The sequence below is a fragment of the Chiloscyllium punctatum genome, chromosome 46, assembly GCF_047496795.1.
Source record: "Chiloscyllium punctatum isolate Juve2018m chromosome 46, sChiPun1.3, whole genome shotgun sequence".
Taxonomy (NCBI): domain Eukaryota; kingdom Metazoa; phylum Chordata; class Chondrichthyes; order Orectolobiformes; family Hemiscylliidae; genus Chiloscyllium; species Chiloscyllium punctatum.
Window position 1 is genome coordinate 54658363 of NC_092784.1, and position 27827 is coordinate 54686189.

Here is a 27827-nt window from a genome sequence, read left to right on the forward strand (position 1 = left end):
GGCGACAACTGCGCATGACCGAACTTTAAACCGCCCCAAATATTTCCCTTTTCTTCCCCCCCCTCAACCGAAACAAAAACAAATTTCAATGACAACGAATCGTAACATTTCAAATTTAATGATCAGGGAACGTGTAGCTGTCCGTTCTAAAAGAGGATATCGATTGAAATGTGCAACCGAACCAATCTGAACGCGTTTTACTAAAACAGCGCTGGACCAATCAGTGTCGAAGATGGAAGGTGGTGGGAAGGGGGCAATACGTGGAGTTTCGAGGCGCGGAATATCTGGAATGTGAGGAAAAATACCCCGGTCTTAACCCCGCTTTCGATGGCGTTAAAATAACCCGCTCGTCAGATGATCGTGTTTTTAATTATTAACTACAAATAAATTGAGAAGTTCGAGGTCGGGCGATTCTTTCTCTCTATCAATCCTCGGTCACGTGGTACCTTCCGAGATGGCGGCGGCGACGATGGACGAGGAGTTTGAGGATGCCATAGACGTGGAGCCCCTGGAACCAACCCTGTCCAATATTATCGAGCAGAAGTCCCTCAAGTGGATCTTTGTGGGTGGGAAAGGAGGCGTGGGGAAAACCACGTGCAGGTAATAAGCGAGGAGAGACCACCTTTACCCACTAACTTCAGTATGTTAGACCTTGTCTGTATTAACCTAAAAAGAGCTGCCTCTGGAGAAGGTGGGAAATGAACATGGGTCCTGGCTCAGTAAGCAGGGATGCTACCACTGTGCCATGAGTGCCCCAACTCCAATGAATTATACTTATTACTGTGTTTACGAAGGTCTCCTTTTTTTCCTGCTGATGAGCGCAGTCAATGGCCACGTTAACATGACACATTTAAAATCAGCAGGTGTTCCTCAGCACGGAAACAGGTTGAAAACTCTGTTAATCCCAGAGGATTAGCCAGGGAAGCACTATACAGAGAACTGAGGGTGCTGAAGGTCTGAAACAAAAACAGAAATTGTTGAAGAAACTTAGCAAGTCTGGTAGTATCTGTGGAGAGATGTAGAGTTTTAGATTAGATTAGATTACTTACAGTGTGGAAACAGGCCCTTCGGCCCAACAAGTCCACACCGCCCCGCCGAAGCGTAACCCACCCATACCCCTACATCTACATTTACCCCTTACCTAACACTATGGGCAATTTAGCATGGCCAATTCACCTGACCTGCACATCTTTGGACTGTGGGAGGAAACCGGAGCACCCGGAGGAAACCCACGCAGACACGGGGAGAACGTGCAAACTCCACACAGTCAGTCGCCTGAGGCCCGGGTCTCAGGCGCTGTGAGGCAGCAGTGCTAACCACTGTGCCACCGTGCCGCCCACAATGGTTAAAGGTTCGAATCCAGTGACCCTCCTTCAGCAAACACATTGTGGTGTGTACAGTTAAATTGGAGCTTGGGACACTTGGGCTTAATGTGCTGCTCTGGAATATTTAATTATTCAGGTTTTTTTAAGAGACCCAAGGGGCAACTTTTTCCCACAGAGGGTGGTACAGGTATGGAAAGAGCTGCTAGAGGAAGTGGTACAATTGCAACATTTAAGAGGCATTTGGATGGGTATATGAATAGGAAGGGTTTGGAGGGATATGGGTCAGGTGCTGGCAGGTGGGACTAGATTAGTCGGTTTGGACGGAAGGATCTGTTTCCATGCTATACATCTCTCTGACTCTAATATACTTGCCTACATCACATCTGTGTATGCATAACTTTCATTTCACATAGACAAAAGGAACTAGAGAAGACTATCCCCTCAGACCTACTCCACCATTCAACCAGGTTACAGCTGATCTGCATCAGTCTCACTTTCTTGCATTATCCTCATGCCTTTTATGATCACGGATTGAAAATGAAGCAAAGGGAACAGGTTTAGACCATTCACTTTCTTTTTGTGCTTTCTCAATCTTTCAAAGTGAATGTGGCTGATCTTCTATGCTGACTCAACTGTCTGACAATCTGTCAATCTTAGTTTTGAATATAGTCAAGGCGACTACATTCATGTTGAAGGCATGTTGAATTCCAAAAGTCAAGTTCCCCACAAGTGAAGAGATTTCTCTGTCTAAAATGGTTGCCTCCTTATTGTGAGGTTATGCTACCTAGTTTTTGACTTTCCAACCAAGGATTGTAGAATGTTCACAGCACAGAAAGACATCGTTCCCACATCATGGTTACATTAGTTCTCTGAAGCACTAGTTGAGTTAGTGTCCCTCTTCCACCTCCACCTTTTGTCCTTTAGCCCTGCACATTCTTCCTTTTTTTTAAGGTAACCAATTACCTTTTTGTATGTCTTAATTGAACCTCTCTTTACCATATTAAGACAGTACATTGTAGATACTTGTCACTCACTATTAATGAGGCACAACTTCAATATCCAATGCATTGAGTACTGTGTGAGTAAATTTTTCTATTTTAATGAGATCATATCACTAAATGCCAAAGCAATACTGGCTTGTTCTACTCAAATCATTCAGTTGTGGCAATCTAAATGTCAGCAATCAGTTTGTTGAGCCTTAGTTTCACTTCTTTGAAAGCAAGTGTGTCCTTCAAAGGGTACAGATGTCAAAGCTGTATTGAGTATTCCCTGGTGTGCTCTCTCTGGATCCCTTGAAAATAGCAGTAAAACACTTTTATTTTGTAAAAGTAAAATGCAGTGGATGTTGGAGTTCTGAAAAATGAAGTGCTGGAGAAATTCAGGTCTGGTAACACCTTGTGGTGTCAATGTTTTGAGATCAATTCCTCCTTCCGCGGAAGAGTCAGATTGGGTTGCAAATGTTAACAGTTTCTCTCACCTGAGATTCTGTCCGATCTGTTTCTTCAGTATTTTCTGTTTTTACATTCCTTTTTCTTGTACCGCCTTGCGCTTAATATTCTATGTGCCTTCCAAATTCCCGAAACTTGTCACCAAATTTAATTGATTATTTTTTAATGTCATTCAATAGGGCATATTACTAGGAAAAAAAACTTTTATCCTTTCAGATTTTGCTATCAAGAGGGGTTTCTGTCAAATCTGGATTGGAAAAATTTTGTCCTTTTATTAATAGTATACTTCTGAAGGAAATTTATGGGGTTGTGTAAAAGTAGACTTTAGTGTTTGTCCTACAGAAGGCTGTGACCAGCTTTAAGGAATACCAGTTTCATCTTTTGTGTGGTGATTTGACAATAAAAGGGCACTATAGTCATTTTTTTCAAGGTTGCCCATAGAGAGTCATAGAAATGTACAGCATGGAAACACCCTTCGGTCCAACCCGTCCATGCCGACCAGACATCTGAACCCAATCTGCTCCCACCTGCCAGGACCTGGCCCATATCCTTCCAAACCCTTCCTGTTCATATACCCATCCAAATGCCTCTTAAATGTTGCAATTGTACCAGCCTCCTCCACATCCTCTGGTAGCTCATTCCATATACGTACCACCCTCTGCTTGAAAACGTTGCCCCTTTGGTCTCTTTTATATCTTTCCCCTCTCGCCCTAAACCTATGCCCTCTAGTTCTGGACTCTCCAACCCCATGAAAAAGACTTTGTCTATTTGTCCTATCCATGCCCCTCATAATTTTGTAAACCTCTATACGGTCACCACTCAACCTCCACTCCAGAGAAAATAGCCCCAGCCTGTTCAGCCTCTCCCTGTAGCTCAGATCCTCCAACCCTGGCAACATTCTTGTAAATCTTTCTGAACTCTTTCAAGTTTCACAACATCTTTCCGATAGGAAGGAGACCAGAATTGCATGCAATATTCCAACAGTGGCCTAACCAATGCCCTGTACAGCCGCAACATGACCTCCCAACTCCTGTACTCAATACCCTGACCAATAAAGGAAAGCATACCAAAAGCAGCCTTCACTATCCTATCTACCTGCGACTCCACTCAAGGAGCTATGAACCTGCACTCCAAGGTGTCTTTGTTCAGCAACGCTCCCTAGGACCTTACCATTAAGTGTATAAGTCCTGCTAAGATTTGTTTTCCCAAAATGCAGCACCTCGCATTTATCTGAATTAAACTCCATCTGCCACTTCTCAGCCCATTGGCCGAGAATTAGAAGTCATGACGGTACAGTTTCAAGAAATATCAGCAGTGGAGTTAAGAAAAATCTCTTCATCTCCAATACACTTATGACAGTTGCAACTTGTACTGTTCTCATGTTCCATTTTGTTTTCCACATCACTGAGTATTGAGTGTTGTCTCAAACTGCAAACTACATGTGCCATGGGTGGGGGCAGAAGAAAGGTCTAGGTGGGAATGTCTCTTTCAAATTTTTGCCCTACTGACCACTTGTAATGTTTCAGAAGGTGACATCTAATTTGTAATTTTTTTTCTACATAGCTGTAGTTTGGCTGTGCAGTTGGCGGATGTTCGGGAGAGTGTGCTGATAATTTCCACCGACCCAGCTCATAACATCTCTGATGCATTTGATCAGAAATTCTCAAAAGTACCAACAAAAGTGAAAGGCTATGATAATCTGTTTGCTATGGTGAGTAAAAATACAAGCTGCGGAGAACATAAATATGCAAATTAAATGTTTGTGTATGTGGCTCAAATAATTTGCTTCTCACAGTGAGGTGTGTCAATAACTGATAATACAAATGTTGGTGGAATTGGGAATCCCATATGTAACAGCCAGGAATGGTAAAAGGTTCTGCATTGATTTCTAATGAGAGTGCAGTTAAATCTGTTACAGAAGTTTACATTGTATATTTTGTGCTCTGTGCTGAGATGAGCCTGATGAAGCAATTCTTAACATTGCAGCCATCAAACCTATAAAGATGATGTTTCGGGTTGGGAGCATTTTAAAAATAGGAATTTTTAATGTAGACATTTTTTTCTGATTTTCTCTTTAAGCTTTAAATAGTGACTTTACAATCTCCCAATTGAGGGGTGTTGGCCTTATTTCTATGTATTTGCTTGTCATTAATAGTTCAGCTCATCTTATTTATATGCCATTTCCAGTTGTTATAGCCTTTGCCAAGAAAACCTAGTTAATATTTCAAATCTTGGTAGAACTCGAAATGTTAACTCTATTTTCTCTCCTCATATGCTGTCAGACCTGCTAATTTCTCCAACAGTTTCTGGTTTTGCTTGTGTCAGATCTCCAACGTCTGCAGTGCTTTATTTTATTAAATTATGTTCAAGATCCAGTTAGTATACTTTGTCTAGCCACATATGCCTATTTTGGAGTGGGCTAGCAAACTGCAGTCAAGAAACTGAACAGAATTTATATTTCTAGATGTTAATTAGGGGATGCAAGTATAACTTATTACCCATCCCTAATTATCCTTCAGAAAGTGGTGGTGAGCTGCTGCCTTGAACTGTTAAAATTCAGGTATAGGTAAATCCACAATGCTTGTTAGTGAGCAAGTTACAAGATTATTGACGATGGCAGTTTCCCCAATCTATCTTTCAAGTCAAAATCTTACCTTTTTTTATAAAGTGCCTTGGTGTATTTCTTGATGTTTAAAAGTGCTGAAGAAGTTCAGATCATTGCCTTCTGTTCAAACTACTCCTGCTTCATGCAACAATGAAAGGAAGTTATTGCAATTGTTAAAGGGGTAGATTGCTAATAGAATGAGAAAACAAGGTTAGAATTCAGGGAATAAAACATTTTTCATTTACCTGCTGTATGAACAAGGGCCAAACTCAATAGTTTCAAATCCTGCAGGAGCATGGATTTAAAGAATAAACATGCAGAAACTTTGTGGCTTCTTCCTTTCCTCATGCAGGAAATTGACCCAAGCCTGGGAGTGGCAGAATTACCTGATGAATTTTTTGAGGAAGATAATATGCTGAGCATGGGTAAGAAGATGATGCAGGAAGCAATGAGCGCATTCCCTGGCATCGATGAAGCTATGAGCTATGCTGAAGTAATGAGGTAATGTGGGAGGGAACAGAATTTATTGTTGTCGCATATGCCTAAGTACTGTGGAAAGTTCTGTTTTGCATGCAGTACAGGCAGATTATAATATGCAAGGACATATTGATCAAAGAGTGTTTAGATTGGGGCATACAAGGTTATGACTGCACATGAGGTGACGGAAGCAAGATCATCGTTTAAGTTTGAAATTAGAGAGATCCATTCAGCAGTCTAATAACAGTGGGGAAGAAGCTGTTCTTGAACCTGTTAGGATGTGTGTTTAATCTTCTGTTTGAGACTGATAGTAGAGGTTGGAAGAGAGTATAACTGGTGTGGTAGGGGTCTTTGATGTTGGCCACCTTTCTGCAGCAACGAGAAGTGTAAATGGAGTCCGAGGATGGGAGTTTGGCTTTCGCGATGGTCTGGGCTATGTTCACAACTTTTTGTAGTTCTTACGGTCCTCAGCAGAGCACTTGCTGTAACAAGCTCTGATGCATCTGGACAGAATGCTTTCTATGGCGCATCTGTAAATGTTGGTGAGGTTCCTTGTGGAAATTCTGAATCTCCTTAGTCTCCTGAGGAAGAAGAGGCGTTGCTGTGGAGGACCAGGACAGTTTGTTGATTATTGTCACTCCTAGGAACTTGATGCTTTCAACAGAAGGGCATCATTTAGCCCCTCAAGCCTAACCTGCCATTTAGTGAGATCGTAACTATTCGGTGACCTAGCGTTATTTATGCACCTTTGCCTGATATCCCTTAATACTTTCACTTCAGCAAAATGTCTATCAATCTTGGTTTTTAAACTTAATCTAGCATTGATTACTATTTCCAGAAGGGTGTTCTATCATTTTTGTATGTATGATTTTTATTTCTGAAATGTCTGGCTCTAGTTATAAAACTGTGGCCCTCATTCTGTATTCTCCAAATCAGGCAGTTCAGTTCTTTCTGCTATTTGATTTTATTTTATATTTTGTACTTTCATCAAATCACCCCTTAATCTAAATTCAAGGAATTACTTGCACCCAAAAGTAAAGTTGTACAGCATTATTTTAATCAAAAGGTATTCTTTGTGAAATGTCACACCAATGGGAAAGCCAACGGACACTTCGTTGTCTGATTGGATGATTCTTGGTTGTCAGCCAAACAACTTTGTTTACTAATTTCTAATATGTCTATGATTAATCACTCAGTGTTCAATGGCAATAAAACTGCACAATTTCCATAAAGTTGCTTTGTCTGGTTTTTGCAGAGCAGTGTTGCAAGAACAGGCAGGCACAGATTTAAAGCGATTGGGGTTGAGTGGTTGGGATTAATGCACAGCCTGAGCGCACAGTGAAAGCTTGTTGAGTCGAGGCTTTAAGATGCAATTGATTATTATCTGAAAACAGAGTGTATAGGGGCGAAAGGTTGGAAATGGCAATAGGTGCATCGTTTCAGAAAGCCAGTACAGACATGATAGGCTGAATTGCTGCCTCCTATGCTGCACCTATTCTTTAATTCTAGGCTCTCTAGTCTAGTTTTAAATCTGTAACATATAATCCATATATGTTTAGTGTTTTTTATATTTTGAAAGGTGAAGTTGATTAGTGTACGTGACTTCCCCATGTAGCTTTGATTGGGCCCAGCATGGAGAACCTGCACCCTGGCTTTCAAGCAGAACTGAGGTGGAACTGCTACATTTATCTTTTGTCCCTTGTGAATGCTTTTGAGCCTGATGAACTGCAATAATTATGGAATAATCTCATTGAATATGGTAATATCTTTGTGGGAATTTAAAAGGTTCCCATGCACTTTGCCCCTTGGTGTATTGGGAGCACATTAGCAGAAGCTATTGTCAAGAAGGCCTTCGGGAGTGATTAATGATTGAAATGGATTTCCCAATCAAGTAATGGAGAAGAAAACCTTGGAACTGTTTAAGATGGCTCGTGGGAGTGGTTGGGAGACTGTATGAGATAACTGTGACAACATAGCTAAGATAATATCCTTACCTAGAGAGTAGTTACAACCTGGACTCATTATCTCATGGAGCAGTTGTGATTTTTGGGAAAGCTTTAAGGAATAGAAGCTTGCGAGACAGGGAAAAAGGGTTATGCTGAAAGCATGAGATGTTGGGAGGGGATTCATGTTGAATATAAATACCACTTGGGATGAATAACCTGTTTCTGCACAGTAAATTTATGTAATGTTTCAAACTCTTACCAGTTGTGAAATCTATACTTTGGATGTGAAAATGTTACCTTTTTAATAATTTTTATATTTAGAGGATCTGAATTAACCCAAATCTAATTTGAAAATGCATTGTTTGGCGTAGGGGTTTTAATACTGAGGTACCTGCTGATCTGATTGCAAAATGAAACAGTAGAAAGTAAATCCTATTGCGCACTGAATCCCTGACCCATTATTTATTTTAATAGATCCAGGTCACAGCCTCTATGAAAAATTTAAAAGATGTATAATCATAATGTAATATTACATCAATTAAGATCCCATTCTCAACATTCTTGCCTATCAGTGACACAGTGAATTATTGTGGCTTTACTTGCTTGTTGATCTACACTAATAGAGTCAAACAGCATGGGAAACAGACCCTTCGGTCCAACTCGTCCATGCCAACCAAGTTTCCCAAACTAAACGAATCCTATTTGCCTGGTTCATATGTAATTTATGTAAAGTGCTTGATACAAACTTAAGCATTGCAACATTGAGTCTTCACGTGTTGATGCACTTTAAAAACATGCTTTTATGGAATTCTAACATTGGTAAGGTTCCCAAACCTCTGTCAAATTAAGTTGTTCAAGCCTATAAAATTGGTGGGCACTGGTTTGCAGGGGAACAAGGTTCCAAGAATGCATTTGTTGTAGGTAGTTTTTAATATCCTTTTGTTAAATAATTTGTGTTTTACAGGTTGGTGAAAGGCATGAATTTCTCAGTGGTAGTGTTTGACACAGCACCAACAGGGCATACGTTACGGCTTCTGAACTTTCCGACTATCGTTGAGAGGGGACTTGGGCGACTGATGCAAATTAAAAACCAGATCAGCCCTTTCATCTCCCAGGTATCATAAGCCAATTACTTAATTTGCTCTGGAAAAGTTTAGACAATATATTGACAGTAAATTGGTGCTAAGATTGAGATTCTAATTGCTCTGTCAGGGATGCAAAATGCACCTTTTGTAGTACTTTTGAATGCCAATAGACTAAGAAGAGATTGAAAGTGAAATTGGACAGCATTTCTGCTCCTTGTGCTATCCAGTGTTGGCAACATTGTAATGCTGGCAAGTGTAGAATATTTTTCCTATGATCAAATAGCCTACCAACAATTACTTCATGTTTACATGTCGGGAACTGCCACTTCAAAATAATAGGCGGTTACTGCACAAGTGGAAGTGGTAAAGCACAAAGAAAGGAATAAGATCAGAAGGAAGGAAATAGAGCAACATTTATTCATTTATGTATTTTAAGCATAATTTCAATTCAATCCCTGAGGCACTGTTTGATTACGGGGTCGCCCAAAAGTTTGTTTGAAGTTGTATGTGTTCATGCTGTAAAGCGTGGCCATTGCTTTTGCTTTGAAACCTGCATATATTTGACAAATGAGCATAGGAATCAGGAGCAGGAATACACACTTTGGCCCTTTGAGCCAGCTCTGCAATTCAATAAGGTAACATAGATCTGGTTGCTCCACATTCCTGCCTAACCTGTCAGTCCCATGCTTTTCAAGAATCTATATAAATCTGCCTTAAAGATATTCAAAGACCCTGCTTTCACCCCCTTTTAAGGGTGAGTGAACCAAAGATTCATGGTCCTCTGAGAGAGTTTCTCCTGTGCCTGTTTTAAATTGGTAGTCGCTTATTTTTAAATGGTAACCCCAAGCTCTAGATTCTCCCACAAGAGCAAACATCTCTTCCACATTAATCCTCTCAATACCCCTCTGGTTACTATCTGCTTCAATCAAGTTGTATATTACTCCTCTAAATTGCACAACCTAAACAGGGGGATACTCCATTATACAGCAGGTGGGTTAGGTCTTCTCCCAGTTGACAAATAGCCAGTCTATTCCAGTTAAGCTGAGCAGCTGCTGCATATGGAAAGTCTTGATATGCATGTTGGTGAATTACTGGTGTGATAAATCTTCATATTGTTCACAGGTCTTCCATACATTGTGGGCATTTGGATTATTAGCATGTTAAAGCATGTAGTTTTGGAATAGAATGAACTAAGGTACTTTCCGTATAAATGCATTGACCTTTTAAATTTTAAAAAATGACTGAGATGTTCCGCAAACATTTAACTTCGAATAATTGGTCGGTCTATGTCATCTTTCTACTGGTTGTGCGGTCAAACTATATTTATTTAATCATTGCTAACATTTCAGATGTGCAGTATGCTTGGACTCGGTGACATGAATGCAGATCAACTTGCTTCAAAGTTAGAAGAAACCTTACCTGTCATTCGTTCAGTCAGTGAACAGTTTAAAGACCCGGTAATTACCACTTAATTTTTTTGTTCCCCTTTGTCTAAAGACCAGTACTGACGTGAGGACTAATGGTTTAACTGAAGTTGTCATTGACTTGGGAGTATTGAGATTAAACTGTAGTGTGAAAGATCATAGCAGTCACTGAACCCTTTTTTCTTTTCAATAAATCTCATGCTAGTCCACCAATTCTGGAACTTGTGAACTCTGGATTGCTGGTCCAGTAGTACAGAGGAACCTAGGTTATCCGAATACCAATTATCCAAAAATCGGATTATCTGAAGGAGATCTAGAGGTCCCGATGGAAACATTACATTAATGACGTGTTTCCAACAGTCATTGCGTCTTTTGTTTACAGTGACTAAACAGGCATCGTCTCCAAATGACTGACTGCGTGCTCTCTCACACATGCGCTCTTGCTCTCTCTCCCCAACATTATCCTGTAAGGCAAAGGTGGAACCTGTCAAAAAGGTGTGTGTGTGTGCGCGCAATGTGGAGACTTACTCTACAAAGGCAGTTGCAGCAGTCTTACTGTTTGGGTGTCCAGTCCAGTCCAGCTGCCCCGGGGGGAGGAGCGGGGCTTTTTGTGCTTTTGCAGTCTCTTGAACGGGGAGCAGTCTTTGAAGAAGCTCTGAACCCCAGAGGAAAGGCATTTAATCGATTAACTGAATAATTGATTATCCGAGCGAAATAGTGCCCGCCATCACGTTCGGATAATCGAGGTTCCCCTGTATACCTCCAAAGCAGCGATATTCTAATAATTGACATTACCTGGACAAATTGAATGAATTGCTAATTTGTGCTTTAAATTTATCATTCTGGGAGGCAATCACTTCTGATGGTGCAACAGTCTCCCAGTACTGCACAGAAGCAAAGGCCCAGAACCTGTTCTGAAATCCTGGTATGGAGCCATAGCCACCTTGAGTCATGGATATTTTTGCTACTGAATGAGACAATAAGAGGAATACTGGAGAAAGTTAGAACAAAGTGAAAGGAAGTGTGAAACGAAAGCTGACGTTTTTACTGCAGTTGCCACTGTTGGATGAGCTCCAAGATGACAGGTATCTATTAAATCTGTTTTCTGGCCTTTTCACAGGAGCAGACCACCTTCATCTGTGTTTGCATTGCTGAGTTTCTGTCCTTATATGAGACTGAACGACTAATTCAAGAATTGGCCAAGTGTAAGATTGACAGCCACAACATAATAGTAAACCAACTAGTATTTCCCGACCCTGGGGAGAAACCATGTAAGATGTGTGAGGCTCGACACAAAATCCAATCCAAATATCTAGACCAGGTAATGTTATAATGGCATAAACTTTCTATTTTGTTTGTATTTTGTACAGAAAATGTGACCAGCAATATTAGCCTCATGCTTGAATTGGATCAGGTATTTGTTTAATGCAGTCTGGGTTTGAGCTCATTTTGGATTATCTATTTGAAATTAAGAGATAGGAACATTAATGTTAGTTTACCACTATGCCAGCATCTCCCTATGTTCCTTTCTAATTTTCACTGCTGCTGTCTGCACCTCCAAGGTCAGTGCATGCCAGCGATTTCTGGAACTGAAAGTCATTGAGTCCTCACACTGGATGTGTGCCAGACCCTCTGAGTAGCTGTCCAAGCACACCGCTTCAAGGAGCCATTCATGGTCATGTCAATAGTAATTCACAGGTTCAGGCTAATGTCTTGAGGGCAAAAACAGAAATTGCTGGAGAAGCTCAGCAGGTCTGATGCATGTATGGAGACAAAGCAAAGTTCATGTTTTGAGTTCTGTGACCCTCTTATTTGAATGTTTTGATGCCATGGGTTCAGATCCCACCACTGTAGCTGGTGAGATTAACAAACCGATTCATGAATAAATTTGGAATAGAAAGCTGGTGTCTGTAATGGTGATCATGAAAGTTATCAACAGTTTTTAAAAAAGCACCTTGTTCACTTAAGGAAATCTGCTATTATTATCTGGTTTGGTCTACATGTGCCTTGAGATGCAGAAATGTAGATGGCTCTTTCTTGTATTCAGATCAAGGCCATCAGGGATGAGCAATAAATCCTGGGCTTGCCAACACTACCCACATCAAATACTTTTTAGAAAAAGGAGTTGGCTGTTCAGTTTCTTCAGTGTGTTTGATTATTTAGTCAGATTGTAGCTGTTTTGTAGTTCAACTCTATTAATCACCTCTTTGACCTATTCCCCTGATGTCCTTGCTTTCAAAATCCCTTTTGAAAATTTCAAATAACTCAGAAGGAGTTTCAAGTTACCCCACCCATCTGTTGCAAACAAATGCCCCAAGACCTTTGACGGTGGTTCCCCAGACTTGTTTTGAGATTGTGGGTGATTTGTGTCAGAATGTGGTCTCTTTAAATTTTTTTGCATGGCTATATGTGTACGGTAACTTAAAGGCACCGACATGTTTGCGGTCTGCATGGAGGCTTTATGGTTTCTGCGTGGCTGCACAGCTTGGAGAGAACAGTAATTGTGTCCTCTTGTTATGAATTTATAATAGTTTCTCAGTAACTATTGCTCACCTGGCGAGCGCATATCCAATTTTCCTGCTAAGGGGTAGTTCATCATTTGCACCTCAAGTGTTCTTTTTGTGAATAAGATTACTTTAGCTTGTCTCTGTCTGTTTTTCTTTCAGATGGAGGATTTGTATGAAGATTTTCACATTGTGAAGCTCCCATTGTTACCTCATGAAGTCAGGGGCACTGACAAAGTCAATACTTTCTCTAAACTCCTGCTTGAGCCTTACAAGCCACCTAGTAAATGAACAGACTTCCCTCATTCCGTTTCAAAACTGAGGCAAAGAGATCCAAGATTTGTAATTTATTAACACTGTTTGTAGGAAGGAGTTGGGGAGGGGTTGCCTAAATGTTATTTATTGTTTTTGATCAATTTTTGATTTCTGGTTATTGTAACTTTTAAGGAGGTGATTTTGCATTGCCTATATGTGATCTCAAGACGTTGTGTCAAAGTTGTAGAATAGAGCATTATGTATCTACAGCTTTATTCTGTGATTAACCACTTTAAAAGAAAATGGCTTTTGAGCTTCAAACTCTTCCCCTCCTCTTAATGATTTTCTGTCCTCTCTCAAGTGACCCTATGTCTTGAGGACCCAATGCATTTTCTCTAATCCTCCTTCCAGTAGTGGTTCAGTTGCGGTTGCTGCTTCTCCAGTTGAACACTTCAAAATGAAGTGATGGGTTTACTATAGGAGCAACCATTAGGAAGCAACAGTGACCCCTTTCCTACTCCCCACCCCTGCCCCACTCCTTTCCACAGATGCTGCTACCTAAAAATAGTGTTATGAAACTGGCTCATTAAACACTTTGACACAAGCAAGCTACTCTCATAACTCTAGGTTTCATCTCAGCAGCAATTGAAGTTGTTAATTATTTATATGAATGGGAGCCACCTGCCCAATATTAGGCAATAAGTTCACATTTTTGAGACCAATTCAACATTTCATATATCCTACAAGTGTTTCTTTAGAGTCTTCCTTATTTCACTCACCTATTCATTAGGTGAGCACACCAAATACATCTTCTGTCTCTTTCAGAACATGGGTTATATGAGAGAGCTGCTCTCATCCTGACCACTGACAAAATAACTTAAAATGGTGCATTAGGTTTAAAAACTTATCTGGTATTGCTTGTTCTGGTGTTGTCAGGCATCAGATTTGATTTAACACTTACGTAAGAGTTTACCTGTGTTGATATGCTGCTTTGAATGCGCTCTTTTTCCAATTTGGAAAGGATCTTAATGAAGAGAATGGGCTATGAAGAACCTATGCACACTTGGTATTTTTGAAACCTGTCCCTTTTGTTGCATTGGGTCTCTTTGCAGATTCCCTTGTAGCCGTTGTTTTCTTCAATACTGTTCATGGTCAGACTCTGGGCCAGATGGGAGTTGGTCTGGAGCCTCTTCTCTGAATTTGGGGTGAGGACTGGGATTGGACTGTTTATACTTTCTGACTGAATCTTTGCATCTGTTAAAAGGCTCACCTAGTTTAACATAATGAGCCATTATGGAGCAGGAAGATCAAATGGTGGGCAAAGTACAGAGGTCAAAGTGGTGACGTTTGCCAGGGCAGGAGTGGACAACACAAGCTATGGTTCCTGCTGCTTGTCCTTGTCTGTATTCTCCTGGGCTGATGAGTATTTGGAAATTGATTGTTGGCCTGACACCTGAAAGTGCCCACTTGGTACAGAAGGCTGCCTAAACTGTGCATGGTGTCCACCTGACAATCAACACCTTATATTTGAATGGGGGCATTTATAATGTGGGGGAAGAAATTCAATAAATACCTAATTATTCATGGTGGTTTCACCACACACAAGTACTGCAATTGTTTTTTAATAGTTTGTGAAGACTGTGACGAGTTGTCTTGAATGCATAATTCTGAGACTGTCATTGAAGTCAAAATGCAGACTAAATACTACAGATGCCATATACCACTCGGTGACTGCAAATTGTGTGTGTTTTATTTCCCTCCCATATTGAGGACTGCATGTTGAATGACAGATCCAGTCAGTGATCTGAAAAGAGTGCTTCCCAAATTGGTACAATAGATCAAATTTTTGTGTTTTAATGTTCGGGAACCTGTGTGGGAAAGACAAGCTTATTTAAAAGGACTAGGGCAATCATCCCCTCCTTTCTGTTCACTTTAGACAATTATCTACTCTGCAACAGACACTTCCCATTGACTAAATAGACAGTTCCTCGAGTTTTAACTAACCAACTCTCATTGGTTAGTTTCAAGAAAGATGGGCAGAGAGATGGAGGGAAGAATACATAACCCGGAATGCTTTTTTTAAGCTAAGAATAACAACCTGCTAGCAAACAACAAACACAACTCATGGAATTTAAATTAATCCTATATTTTAATTTAAAGTCCATCCCCAAAGTGCTTTTCTGTAGAGTAACCTTTTTGGCCTCCAATAGCTCATTTGATTCCAAATGGATGCCATGTGGTTGAGTAGTATATGTCAGTAGTTCCCAATCTATATTGACTTGACAGAATCCATCCTATTTAAGGGAGATGGTCCAATATTTGGCATCTGAAGGTAGGGCTGGTAAAGAGAAATTTACCTGGGATTCCTACTCCTGAACTGTTTGTAGGGTGTCTGAGCATGGTTGGAAGATACACATTTGTGCGTGACGAGTGAGCAGAATGTACCTCAATGAATTGATAGCTTGTGACACTGCAAAAAGCAGTGATAAGGGCAAGATACTGGAAGTTACCGACTGTATGACCAGACCCTAACTATCATCAGAAGAAAGAAAATTATAGAGAAAAGCTATCTTTTTAAAGTAGTAACACTAATTGCTATTAATATTGTTTGAGTTCAGTTTAAATTGTACAAGGGCAAACTTTAAGTATTGTATTGTTTACAATAATTTCTGGGATGGAGATGGGGACTAAATGAATTAAAACTCTTGAAATATATAATTATTTCAGGCTACTGTGTTTTTAAAAAAAATGCAAGAAGGGCACTTGGAGCTTGCAACTTGGTTTGCTATATTGTGTATTAGAGACGCTTCTGAGAGCAACCATTACAGTTCACAGAAGAATGTGGGAATAGTGATGATTCCTTGGTTTCTAATGTTTTGAAGTTGCTCACCTTTACTGGCATAGGCCAAACATAGCAATTGCAAATCAGAATCTTCCATTATTGGACCAAGCCTGTCTCCTGAAAGAAAGGATCACCACATTTTCCATTTGCATCTGCCTCTGTGTGGGAAGTCATACAAACTCAATCAAAGGTAAATATGTAAGTTAGCTTGCTGAGCTTGTTTTCAGATGTTTCGTCACCATACTAGGTAGCATCAGTGAGAGTCTCTGGTGAAGCGCTGGTGGTATGTCGCGCCTCTCTATTCAAGCTCAGCGAGCTAACTTACATACTTACTATCAACCTGAGCTACAAATCTTCTCAATCAAAAGTGGTGACTGGATGTTATGCTAGACATAAGTAGCGTTACAGAATTTTACAGCATGGAAGACGACCGTTTGGTTAAAGACACCTATTATTAATCAAATTTGATTTCCATCTTAGCTCTCTTTCTCCATTCCTGACTGTGGCCTTCCAAGTTTCTAAATCTAAAACATTATCTGTTTCATTATCCTCAGATTGTGCTTCCACCTCTATTTTTAGTAGGGTGTTCCACTTTTTACCAAACTTTTAAATCAATTCTGCTTCAGCAATTAAGTTTCTGTTGACTACTAATCCACTGACCATTGCAAATGGATTTGCAGCACTGTGTATACCTACATCTCAAGAATGGTAGCATTTCAAGACAGTAGCTCACCACCACTTTCTCTAGGATAATTGAGGAATTGCACTAAATGTTAGCCTAGTCAGTGACACCTGTGTTCAATGTACAAATAAACAATTTAGTGCAGGTCATAATTTGGGACCCACCACGCTCAGATCTAATGTGAATATAATTGCTGAAACCACAAAAGTAATTGTTGCCCCTGAATATTTGGGATCCTGTTGTTAATTCCTGCATGTACATGCTGGGTAAATCAGCATTTCTACGCAATCCTTAATTGCTGTGGAGAATGTAATGGTGAGCTGCCTTCTTTGAAATACTGTGGTCCATGTGTTGGACTACAAGTACATTTCCACAACTTTGACCCAGCGACAGAGAAGGAGCAAAGATTTGGATCCAAGTCGGGATGTTGTATGACTTAAAGGGGAACTTGCAGGTGGTGGTGCCCTTGACCCTCCAGATGGTAGGAGTCATGGGTTTGGAAGATGCTGTCATTGAAGCATTGGTGAGTTACTACAGATACACTGCTGCCCTCTGTGCATTGGTGATGATAGGAATGGATAATGACCATGTTGGATGGGATGCCAGTAAAATAGGCTACTTAGTACTGGATGGTTTTATACTTGTGTGTTGTTGAAGTTGCACACATCAAGGCAATTATGTTATCATACTCCTGATTTGTGCCTTGCAAATAGTGGACAATCTCTAGGGAGTTAGAAGTACCACAGAACCTTTAGTCTGTGAGCTACTTTTGTAGCCACAGTGTTTATATGGCTGGTCCATTTCAGTTTCTGCTCAATAGTAATCTCCAGGATGTTGATCGTGGGGTAATTAGTGACACAGTGACATAGTGCCATTGAAGGTTATGGAAAAATAATTAGTTTCTCAGTTATTGGAGATGGTCATTGCCTGACATTTGTGTGTATGTTACTTGCCACTTACCACCTCAAGCCTGAACACTGTCCACATCTTGCTATATAGATTGACGGATGGCTTTAATATCTGAGGCGTCACGAATGGTGCAGAACAATAATGGTTGCATAATGAGCATCCCCACTTCAGACCTTTTTCATGGAGGAAAGTTTATTCATGAATCAGCTGAAGATGGTTGGACCTAGGGACACTACCCTGAGGAACTCTTGCAGAAATGATGGACTGAGATGAATAACACCCAATAATCGCCGCCATCGTAGGTACTGCATAAGTTACAGATTCAGGTTTTAATGTCTAATTGGAGGCCAGTAGTGTCTCTGCTGGCTCAGAAAGAATAGCGCTCACAGTGCCACGCCCATTTTCTCCCCATACTACTTGCATTCTTCCTTTTCAGATAGTAATCCAATTCTCACCTGAGTGTCTCAACTGAACTTGCCTCCATCATATTTTCAGGCAGTTAATTCCAGATTTGAATCACTCACTTAATGAAAAAGTATTGCTTGTCGCTGGTGAGGTAATCTCTTTTTAGGAGTGATAATTGGTATTCTTTAACATATTACCCAAGACAGCTGGAGATGTGGAGTGGGTGGCACCACTGCCTCACAACACCAGAGATCTGGATTTAATCCCAACTTTGGGTGATTGTATGGAGTTTGTGTAGGTTTCCTTCGGGAGCTCTGGTTTTCTCCCACCTACCAAAGGTGTGTAGGCTAGGTGCATTGGCCATGGTCAATGCCGGTTTATGGGGATAGCATAGGGGTTTGTGTCTGAATGGGATGCTCTTCAGAGGGTCAGTGCACACTGTGGGGCAAATGGCCTCTCTCCACACTGTAGGGTTTCTGATTCTAACTTCCTTATTCCTCCTCGTTCCATCATCATACACTTCAACTTGCCAGTGACACCCACATCCCATGAATAAATTGGAAAACAACAGGGTCACAGTTTAGACCTCCTGTCCATCCACCCACATTTTTGATAATTCAGAACCATGCTGGAAGTATTAGATGTGCTCAATTCTGTAGATGGGGCTTGAACCCAAAACCTTCTGATTGGTTCAACCTTTCTTCTTCACAAACACAAATTCACGCTTTCCCTGCAGTGATTAAAATGAACTCTGCAGCTTCTGATCTCTGACTATTCCCAAAAGAATCCACAGAAGTCTAATAATAAGTAATCTTGTCACAGTTGCCATTATGAAGTTGAAGTTTCAGTAGAATGCAGGGCATTCAGTGAGTGCTGAGCAGTCACTACCTCCGGCACTTCCTTTCAAAACAAAATATCCCATAACAGTCAAAATTTATCCAAAAATATGTCTTTCTTACTTTCGAGTTTGCTTCTTAATTGTCCGAATGTTGGAATTAAAAAGAAACCGCAATTAACAACTTATTGCAAGGTGTATTCAGTAAAGCCTTTAATACTGCACGCTTCACAACAAACCCGAGGAAGCAAAAAAATTTAAAAGTCTTTTAACAATGGTAACTGGAGTACCAAAAACCACCACCTCACAAGTTTAAAACCACAATCCCCCTACAGGAACATTTCTGACACAAACCTCTGTCCTGCTTTTGTGGCCATATAATATTTATATGACTGGTGTCATTCCATTTCCAGGCAATAGTGGGAGAATCCGTGACAGTAATACTGTTTAATATAAAGGGGAGATGGTTGGATTCTGTCCAGAAAGATGGTCATTGCCAGGTATTTGTGTGGTGCAAATGTTACTTGTCCCTTGAGAGCCAAAGTCTGGGTATTGACCAGGTCTTGTTGCATTTGGAGATAGGCTGCTTTGGTATATTTTGTGAATGGTACTGAACATGGTGCAATCGTCAGCCAATATTTACCACATAGCTGCTTGTGAGAGCCTGCTGTTGGCAAATTGGCTGCTGTTATGACACTGGGTAAACTCTCCTGCTTAATTCAACCCAGCAACACAAGAAAAGAGTTATCCCATGCAGTGATCTGTGAAAATTTGATAGGCCAAGAACTGTTTAGAGTAAAAATTAACAACTTTATTTCTTAAAGTATAACAGAGATTAACTAACAACTATTTGCAACTCCTTCCTCTAACCTACTTTTCACCTTCCCCTTCGACAATACCAGTCCAATAAAACTCCCGATAAGATTTACACAACAAAACTACTTATATCAAAACCAAGCAGCTTTTGGTTCTTCTCTGTATTTTTGTAGTCTTTTCTTCTTCTTGGGGGTTCTGCTTCATAGGTTACTGATCAATAGAGGTGACTTTAAGAGAGCTATTCTCTGGGTAGTTTGTAGATGCTGGCTTGGCAGCTCTACTCCCAACTGTTCGATTTTCTCTGGTCTTATACCCCCAAAGCATCATGGGCTTTTAAGATTGCCAATATACTTAATTCAAACTTGACTGGAATTTGGTAATTTTCCTGGTATAGGTTAAGCTAATTGGCCAAATTCAAATTTGTTTTTTGTGTCCTAGCAACTTGGCTAGCGCTATCTATTTTGAACCAAATGTTACTTTGTGAATTCTCCAGCACTGTGTGCTTGTCAAGTCCTTCACTCTCTTAAAAGTGCAGTACACTTCTACATCTTCATAACACTAAACCGTTAAGAAAAAAAATGAGCCATCATAATGAAAAGATGGCTTAATTTTTCTTTCAATTCTTTAAACACATTAAGATACAGATAACTTTAATAAGTTCAACTTCTTCCCGTATACCTGTGTGTGTGTGTATATTTAAATAAATACAAAACTCATCTAAATTTTCAGTTAAATCTGCAATTATGTTCTTACGACCTGCAACATGTATGATTTTTAAATTAAAAATCTGTAACACAAGACTCGAGCGAAATAGTCTCATGTTCTTGTCCTTAAAGCATTCTAAGAATGTAAGAGGATTGTAATCTATGTACACAACTGTCTCCGACACATTGTTTGTGACATACACATTAAAATATTGTAAGACCAGTACCAAACTCAATCATTCTTTTTTGATCAGCGAGTATTTCCTCTGGTGGATATTGATCTTCGAAAAGTAACCAGTTGGCAGTTCAATCCCATCTTCATTTTCCTGTAGGAGTACAGCTCCAACTCCAACGTCATTCGCATTGATGGCGACTTTAAAAGGTTTTGAAAAGTTTGGTGTAGCTAAAACTGGTTTGGTGGTTAATATTGATTTCAAATGGTCGAATGCCTCCTGGCATGGTTCTGTCCACTGAAACTTTGTGTGCTTCTTCAGCAAATTGGTTAACGGCGCCACTACACTGCTGAAGTTTGGAGCAAACATTTGATAGAATCTGCTGAATCCTAAAAATCAAAACACCTCTTTCTTCGAGGTTGCTCGTGGAAATTCGTTGATGGCCTTCGTCTTTGCGTTCTGTGAGGTCAACCTTCCATGACCGATGTTATGTCTCAAGAATGTCACCTCTGCTTTTGCGAATTCAGTTTTATTTAAGTTTATCACCAGTTTTGCTGCTTGTAGTCATTCAAAGAGCTCTGCAAACTATACCATGTGATCATTCCAGGACTTACTAAAGATCACTACATCATCGAAACAGACTGCACAGTTTGTCAACCCAGCCACAACTCTATTCATGAGTCTTTGGAATGTCGCGTGTGCGTTCTTAATTTCAAAGGGCATCACTTTAAACTGATGTAGCCCATTTGGGGTTACAAGTGCAGAAATTTCTTTTGCTGTCTCTGATAATGCGTGGTTACTGACAGTTACCTTTTAAGTCCAACTTGGTGATGTAACTGGCTTGTCTAACTTTCTCAGTACAGTCCTCCAATCTAGGAATTGGATATGATTTTGTAATGGCGTTGACCCTCCGATAGTCCATGCAGAATCATTGAGCCCCATCCAGTTTGGGAACTAAGATGATCGGCAAACTCCACTCGCTTTGGCTTGGTTCGATAATGTCCTCGTTGAGCATAGCCTCCAGCTCTATCTGGACCTGTCTGGCTTTGAAAGGATTAAGCTGATATGGGTGTTGTTTTATTGGAGCAGTATTCCCTAAGTCTACTTCATGTACAATAACATTAGTCATCCCCCTCTGATTCTTACATATGTCCTTATACTGAGTAACAAATCTTTCAATTTTGTTTTATGCTCCTGAGACAGATAACTTACTAAGCTATCCCATTCCTCAAGGACGACTTCATTTTTAAATCTATTTTGAGGCCCAACAAAATTCATATCATTTGGATTTGATTCCTCACTCTGCAGGGCAGTAACTAACACCTGTTTCTCCAGTTCTTTCTCTTGAGTGTAAGACGGTTTCAAAATGTTCACATGACATACTCGATACCTTTTCCTAGCTGGCATCTTTTCTAGATAGTTCAGCTGACTCAATTTTCTCTATTTGATAGGGACCACTAAACCTGACTTTGAAGGGATCTGTTATCACTGGTAACAGTACTAACACGTCATCTCCTCGGAAAACGTCTGAGTCTCAGCTTTAATCTGCCACTTGTTTCATTCTACACTATGTCCTCTTTCGGTACTGTTTAGCTGACTCACCTACTCAATTTAGTCTCTTCTCTCACCTCCAATACATATTCCAAGTGTGAGCTCTCTGACTTTGGTCCTGTCAATTTTTCTTTAATTAATTTCAAAGGGCCTCTTGTTTCATGACCGAATATTAACTCGAAAGAAGTGAACTGAGTAGATGCATTTAGGGCATCTCTAGTGGCAAACAATACAAATGGATACCTTAATCCTAATCATTCAGGTAATCCTGACAGTATGCTGTCAACGTGGTCTTCAAGGTCTGATGACACCTTTCTAAAGCTCCCTGGGATTCAGGATGATATGCACTGGATTTTAAGTGCTGTATACCTAAGCTATCCATAAGCTCCTAGCAGTAAAAATTTGAAATTCTGACTGAATCCCTCTGGGTAGCCCATACTGTGTGAAGAAAGCTCCTAACTCCTCTACTGCCCTTTTTACCTTTGTCTCTAGAAATCTGGTAGATGCATCCATTCTGGTTAACAAGTACTGGTTCCCACTTTTAGTTCTCTGGAGGGGACCCTACACAATCAATTGTAACCCATGTGAAAGGTTCTTCAAATGTGGGAATTGGCAACAAAGGGGCTGGTTTTATTGCGATTGTGGCTTACCCACCATTTGGCATATATGACACGTTTGGCAAAAGTTAACCATATCCTTGTGCATTCCAGGCCAATAAAAATGTTTTTGGATCTTAGCCTGAGTCTTTGGTACCCTAGGTGACCCCCTACAGGTAGTTCATGTGCTACCCATAACACCACCTGCCTGTATACTACCGGCAACACACTCTGGTGCACTTTGGCCCATTTCTCCTCTGCACTAACCTGCCGTGGTCTCCATTTCCATTTTAGGATTATATCTTTCAGGTAATAACCCTCTGAGATATTCTCTGCCTCCTTTTCAGAGTATGCAACCACATATATATTTTATTAAAATAAAAGCAAATTACTGCGGATGCTGGAATCTGAAACCAAAAGAGAGAATGCTGGAAAATTTCAGCAGGTCTGGCAGCATCTGTAAGGAGAGAAAAGAGCTGACGTTTCAAGTCTAAATGACCCTTTGTCAAAGCTTTGACAAAGGGTCAGTTAGACTCGAAACGTCAGCTCTTTTCTCTCCTTACAGATGCTGCCTGACCTGCTGAGATTTTCCAGCATATATCTTTTATTGTCTTGTCTTGCTGTTGCAAGTACCTTAGCTTTTCAGGACTAAACACTTCTGTGACCCTCGGCCTGTTCAGGTTTTTTCCTGCACCATTACGTCAAACAGTGTGTCCGCTAACCGAATCCCAACTCCTTCATCTTTCTCTTTACTTTTCGCTTCGTGCAGTGACTTATGACAGTGAGATCTGGTTACCACACGGTCTGGGGAAAAACAGGATATTTCTGTTTTAACCTCTCATTTCTTGGTCTTCCTTGGGCTTCTCCACAACATAGGGTGTCACTCCCACCTTGGATCCTGCCAAATCATTCCCAAGAACAAACTGAATTCCTGGAATTGACACTCTGTCAATCACTCCCACTGTAACTTCTCCAGTCTTGAATTGGCACTCCAACCTGATCTTACATAGAGGAAAGCTAAATTCCCGTTCATCTATCCCACAAATTACCACAGTCTTGGGTAACAGATCAGAAAGAGTGCATACTTGCTCAATCCTTACTATCAGTGACTGGTTAGATCCTGTATCTCTCAAAATTAAAACCCCTTGTCCTCCCCTGTTCTTTCTGAGTAAACTTTACCCACAGAGGCAAATTCTTTGTAGAAATCAGGTACTAACTCCATACCCAGCCCCTGCCTAGGCTGTGCACTCCACTGCAGCTCCTCTGCTCTTCTTGGGGTCTCCTTTACTATCTTCACTAATGCCACTGGCTTTACTATTTTTACCACATCTTTTCCCACAGCACCTTTCTTTAACGAACAGCACTGTGACTTTACATGTCCCACTTTACCACAGTGGAAACACTGGAGGCCTTTCACCTCCTTTCTACCCTTTTTTTTATCCTGTGGTAAATTCTTACCAGTGCTCTCTCTACTCTTAGTTTAGTGGTGTAGGATCTCCCCTTCTCCCAACTTCAATCTTCACAGGATGAAATTCTGGCCGGAAGTTTGTTTTATGCACCAACATGAATTAATCTGCTAATTCTGCTGCCCTTTTCAGTTCCTGAACTTTCTGTTCCTCCATGTGATTTTTTTTTTACCATCTCAAGAAGTGAGTTTTTAAACTCCTCCAACAGAACAATCTTAGAGCCTCAAAGGTCTTATCTATTTTCAAAGCGCATAGTCATTGATCAAAATGACTATGTTTAATTGTTTCAAACTCAACATAAGTCTGACCTGGTTCCTCCTTTGTGCTTCTGAACTGCAGTCTATATGCTTCTGGCACCAATTCATAAGCACTTAAAAAAGCCTGTTTAACCTCTTCATAATCTCTTGATACCTCATCTGAAAGTGCGGCACATACATCACTAGCTCTGCCTACCAGTTTAGTCTGAACTAGCATTGCCCATAAATCCTCAGACCACTCCAACTGCCTAGCCAATTTTTCAAATGAAATAAAGAAGGCTTCAATATCTTTCTCATCAAAATGTGGCAGAGTTGTGACACACATTATATATATATATATATATCACTACCTTCTCTTTTAATCTGCATCCTGTTAAATTGACTTTGCTGACGAAGTCACAACTTCTCAAGTTCAAATTCTCTCTCTCTATTTTCTTTCTTTCTCCCTTCTCTCTCTTCGCTCAGCTAAAAATCTTCTCTCTCTTCCCTCCCCCTCTTTGTTTCTCTTTCTCTCTCCCTTTGTTTATCTTCTAACTCCATTTTCCTCAATTGTAATTTAAAATTTTCTACCTCTACTGCAGTTATCTGTTTCTCTGACACACCTGAGTGCTTGAGTAACTCCCTTACAATTGCAGCTTTACTTTTGTCCTTGGTTAAACCCACATCCAACTGACTTGCTAATTCTAAAAGTATGGCCTTTTTCTTTCCTTCTAAACTTTCTTGGCAAATTTGAGAATCATCGTCAAATCCCAGAACCTCTTTAGCAGTTTTAAGAGCCATTTCTCTCACTTTAAATTTAATCAACCACAAGTCACCAAAATTAAACAAATTGTCTCACCTGCATTTTATTTAAAGATCTAGGACACTAACCTGCAAGTGTTTAAATCTGTTGGGATTTTTCATACCCCCAAATCTATTCAAACTGTGTAAACCAGTTCAAATTTTGGACAAGCCCCTAAACTGTTACGACACGGGGTAAACACTGTTGTTTAATTCAAACCAGCAACACAGAAAAGAGTTATCCCATGCAGTAATCTGTGAAAATTCAAGGGGTCAAGAACTATTTAAAGTGAAAATTAACAATATCATTTCTTAAAGTATAACAGAGAATGATTAACTAACAACTATTTGTAACTCCACCCTCTGACCTATCTTTTACCTTCCTTTCTATAATACTAATCCAATAAAACTCCCACTTAAGATTTATAAAACAAAACTTCTTATCTCAAAGCCAGACAGCTTTCGGTTCTTCTCTGTATTCCTGTCTTCTTTTCTCCTTCTTGGGGATTCTGCATCACAGGTTACTGATTGATAAAAGTACCTTAAGAGACCTATTTTTTCAGGCAGTCTTTACGTGCTGGTAGGTTGGCAGTTCTTCTCCCAACTGTTCAATTTTCCCAGGTCTTATACCCCCAAAGCATCGGATTGTGTCATGGGCTTTTAAGATTGTCAATATACTCAATTTAAACTTGATTGGAATTTGGTACTTTTCGGGATATAATTTAAACTGATTGGCTGAATTCAAATTGTTTTTTGTCTCATAGCAACTCAGCCAGTGCTATTCCTTCTGAACCAAATGTTACTTTGTAAATTCTCCAGCACTCAGTGTGCTTGCAAAGTTCTCCACTCCCTTAAAGGTACAATTGTACACCTTCATAACGCTGCCTTATTTCGTATATTACAATTACAGTCCAAGAATGCTTTCATTGGCTGCATGGACAATGGAATGTCCTGAATCATCCTGGACAAAAGCAAAATACTGCAGGTGTTGGAAATCTGAAATTTAAAAGAAAAATTGAAAAGCTTAGCAAGTCTGGCAGCATCTGTGAAGAAAGAAAGAATTAATGGTGATGGATGACAATACGACCTGCAAGGATAACTCTATTCCCTTCTCCACAGATGCTGACAGACTTATGAAGTTACTTCCAACATTCTCTTTGTCTGTATAAATACAATTTCCTTTTTATTTCAATCATTACTCAATAGTACTACCTGGAGGCCACTGATGCTGGGCTATGGATAGGTTTTTGAATTCGCAAATTGCTGGCAACAGTAGCATTTATTGCCTGGTATTAAAGCTCCTTTTATTCCAGGTTCATGTTGAATTCAAATTATAGCATCTGCTGTGACAGATCTGAAACCATGTTGCCAAACATTAGTTTGGGGTCCTTGATTATTAGCCGATTGACATTATCCTACACCACTGCCTCCTGATGCTTGTTCTCCTATTGTAAAAACAGAAATTGCTGGAGAAACTCAGCAGGTCTGGCAGCATCTGTGGAAAGAAAACAGAGTCAATGTTTCTGGCCCAGTGACCCTTCATCAGAACAGTCCTGAAGAAGGGTGTCTGGACTCAAACCATCGCTTTCTCTCCACAGAGACTACCACACCTGCTGAGTTTCTCCAGCAATTTCTGTTCTTGTTTCACATTTCCAGCATCCACAGTTCTTGGTTTTATTTTAGTACTTGTTCTCTGGTACTTGGTGTTGCTGGAACAAGCTCTGATGCCAACAGGAAGCACTTGGGAGAGGAAGTGTAAGGTAACAACTGAAGGGTAACAGCAGCTGTCTTAGGAAATTAACCAAATGAAAGAAAAAACTTCAATGATTATGTTCGGCATGGGCTGGTTTGACCGAAGGCTCTGTTTCCGTGCTGCATGAGTCTATAACTATTCTATAAACAAATTTTCAATTAACATTTCTAGATAAAAATGGAAACAAAGTCTTATCATTAAAATTAAGAATTATAGAACGATGTTCCTGCATACATGCTGCAGTATGATGTCTAAGCCTAATGGGGGCAGTGTGCAGTATTTAAAATGCCTGTATTTATGTCATTGATCTAATGGAATTTTCCTGCTTTGATTAACAATTTTAACCCTGATTAAATATATGTGTCTAGCTCAGTCACATAAATGAAAGAATCGCTCAGCTCCAGTTCAAAATCTCTGCTTGTGCAACAGTGGAAATGCTAAATGGATCTGAAAACATTCACCTCCTTGCAGTAATGGGAAATGAGAAGATCCAGGATTAACACTCCTGATCACTCGTCCTACTATCATCTCTGGAATTCTATCCCAACATCTTCAAGAGAGAATGGGGAAACAGTTGATAGAAAGGAAATTCATGTGTTATGGAGAGCTGAACAACACCAATGGGGAACAGGAAAATCAGAAAGATTTTTATCTCCAACAATAAAACATTGTCAGAATGGTGAATGGAGTACCAACAAGAAAAACATCGCAGCTAAGGCCAGTACGATCTCCTAGTTGCCGAGGACTCAGAGGGTGGTATATGGAATGAGCTGCCAGACGAAGTGGTGGAGGCTGGTACAATTGCAACATTTAAAAGGCATCTGGATGGGTATATGAACAGGAAAGGTTTGGAGGGATGGGGACTAGATTGGGTTGGGCTATCTGGTCGGCATGGACCGAAGGATCTGTTTCCGTGTTGTACATCTCTATGACTCAATAACTCTGATTACTTTTTAGAGAGTTAAAAAAGAAAATTCGCAGTGATTTTA

General features: G+C 40.2%; 1 protein-coding gene across 1 annotated transcript; it reads left to right on the forward strand.

The window, feature by feature from the left end:
- Nucleotides 1–42: 42 nt before the first annotated feature.
- get3 (guided entry of tail-anchored proteins factor 3, ATPase) lies at nt 43–15787 on the forward strand. Its single transcript, XM_072564259.1, has 7 exons — nt 43–600; nt 4337–4484; nt 5731–5879; nt 8766–8916; nt 10236–10343; nt 11431–11631; nt 12977–15787. Exons 1-7 carry the CDS (start codon nt 455–457, stop codon nt 13103–13105), a joined length of 1032 nt encoding a protein of 343 aa, XP_072420360.1. The 5' UTR covers nt 43–454; the 3' UTR covers nt 13106–15787.
- The last annotated feature ends 12040 nt before the right edge of the window (nt 15788–27827 follow it).

Bases quoted from the DNA above. Each gene is read 5' to 3' on its own strand.
- get3 (XM_072564259.1), top strand. From the start codon at position 455: ATGGCGGCGGCGACGATGGACGAGGAGTTTGAGGATGCCATAGACGTG. The intron at 8,917-10,235 runs GTATCATAAGCC...CTAACATTTCAG, and splicing joins TCAGCCCTTTCATCTCCCAG to ATGTGCAGTATGCTTGGACT. The intron at 11,632-12,976 runs GTAATGTTATAA...TTTTTCTTTCAG, and splicing joins AATCCAAATATCTAGACCAG to ATGGAGGATTTGTATGAAGA.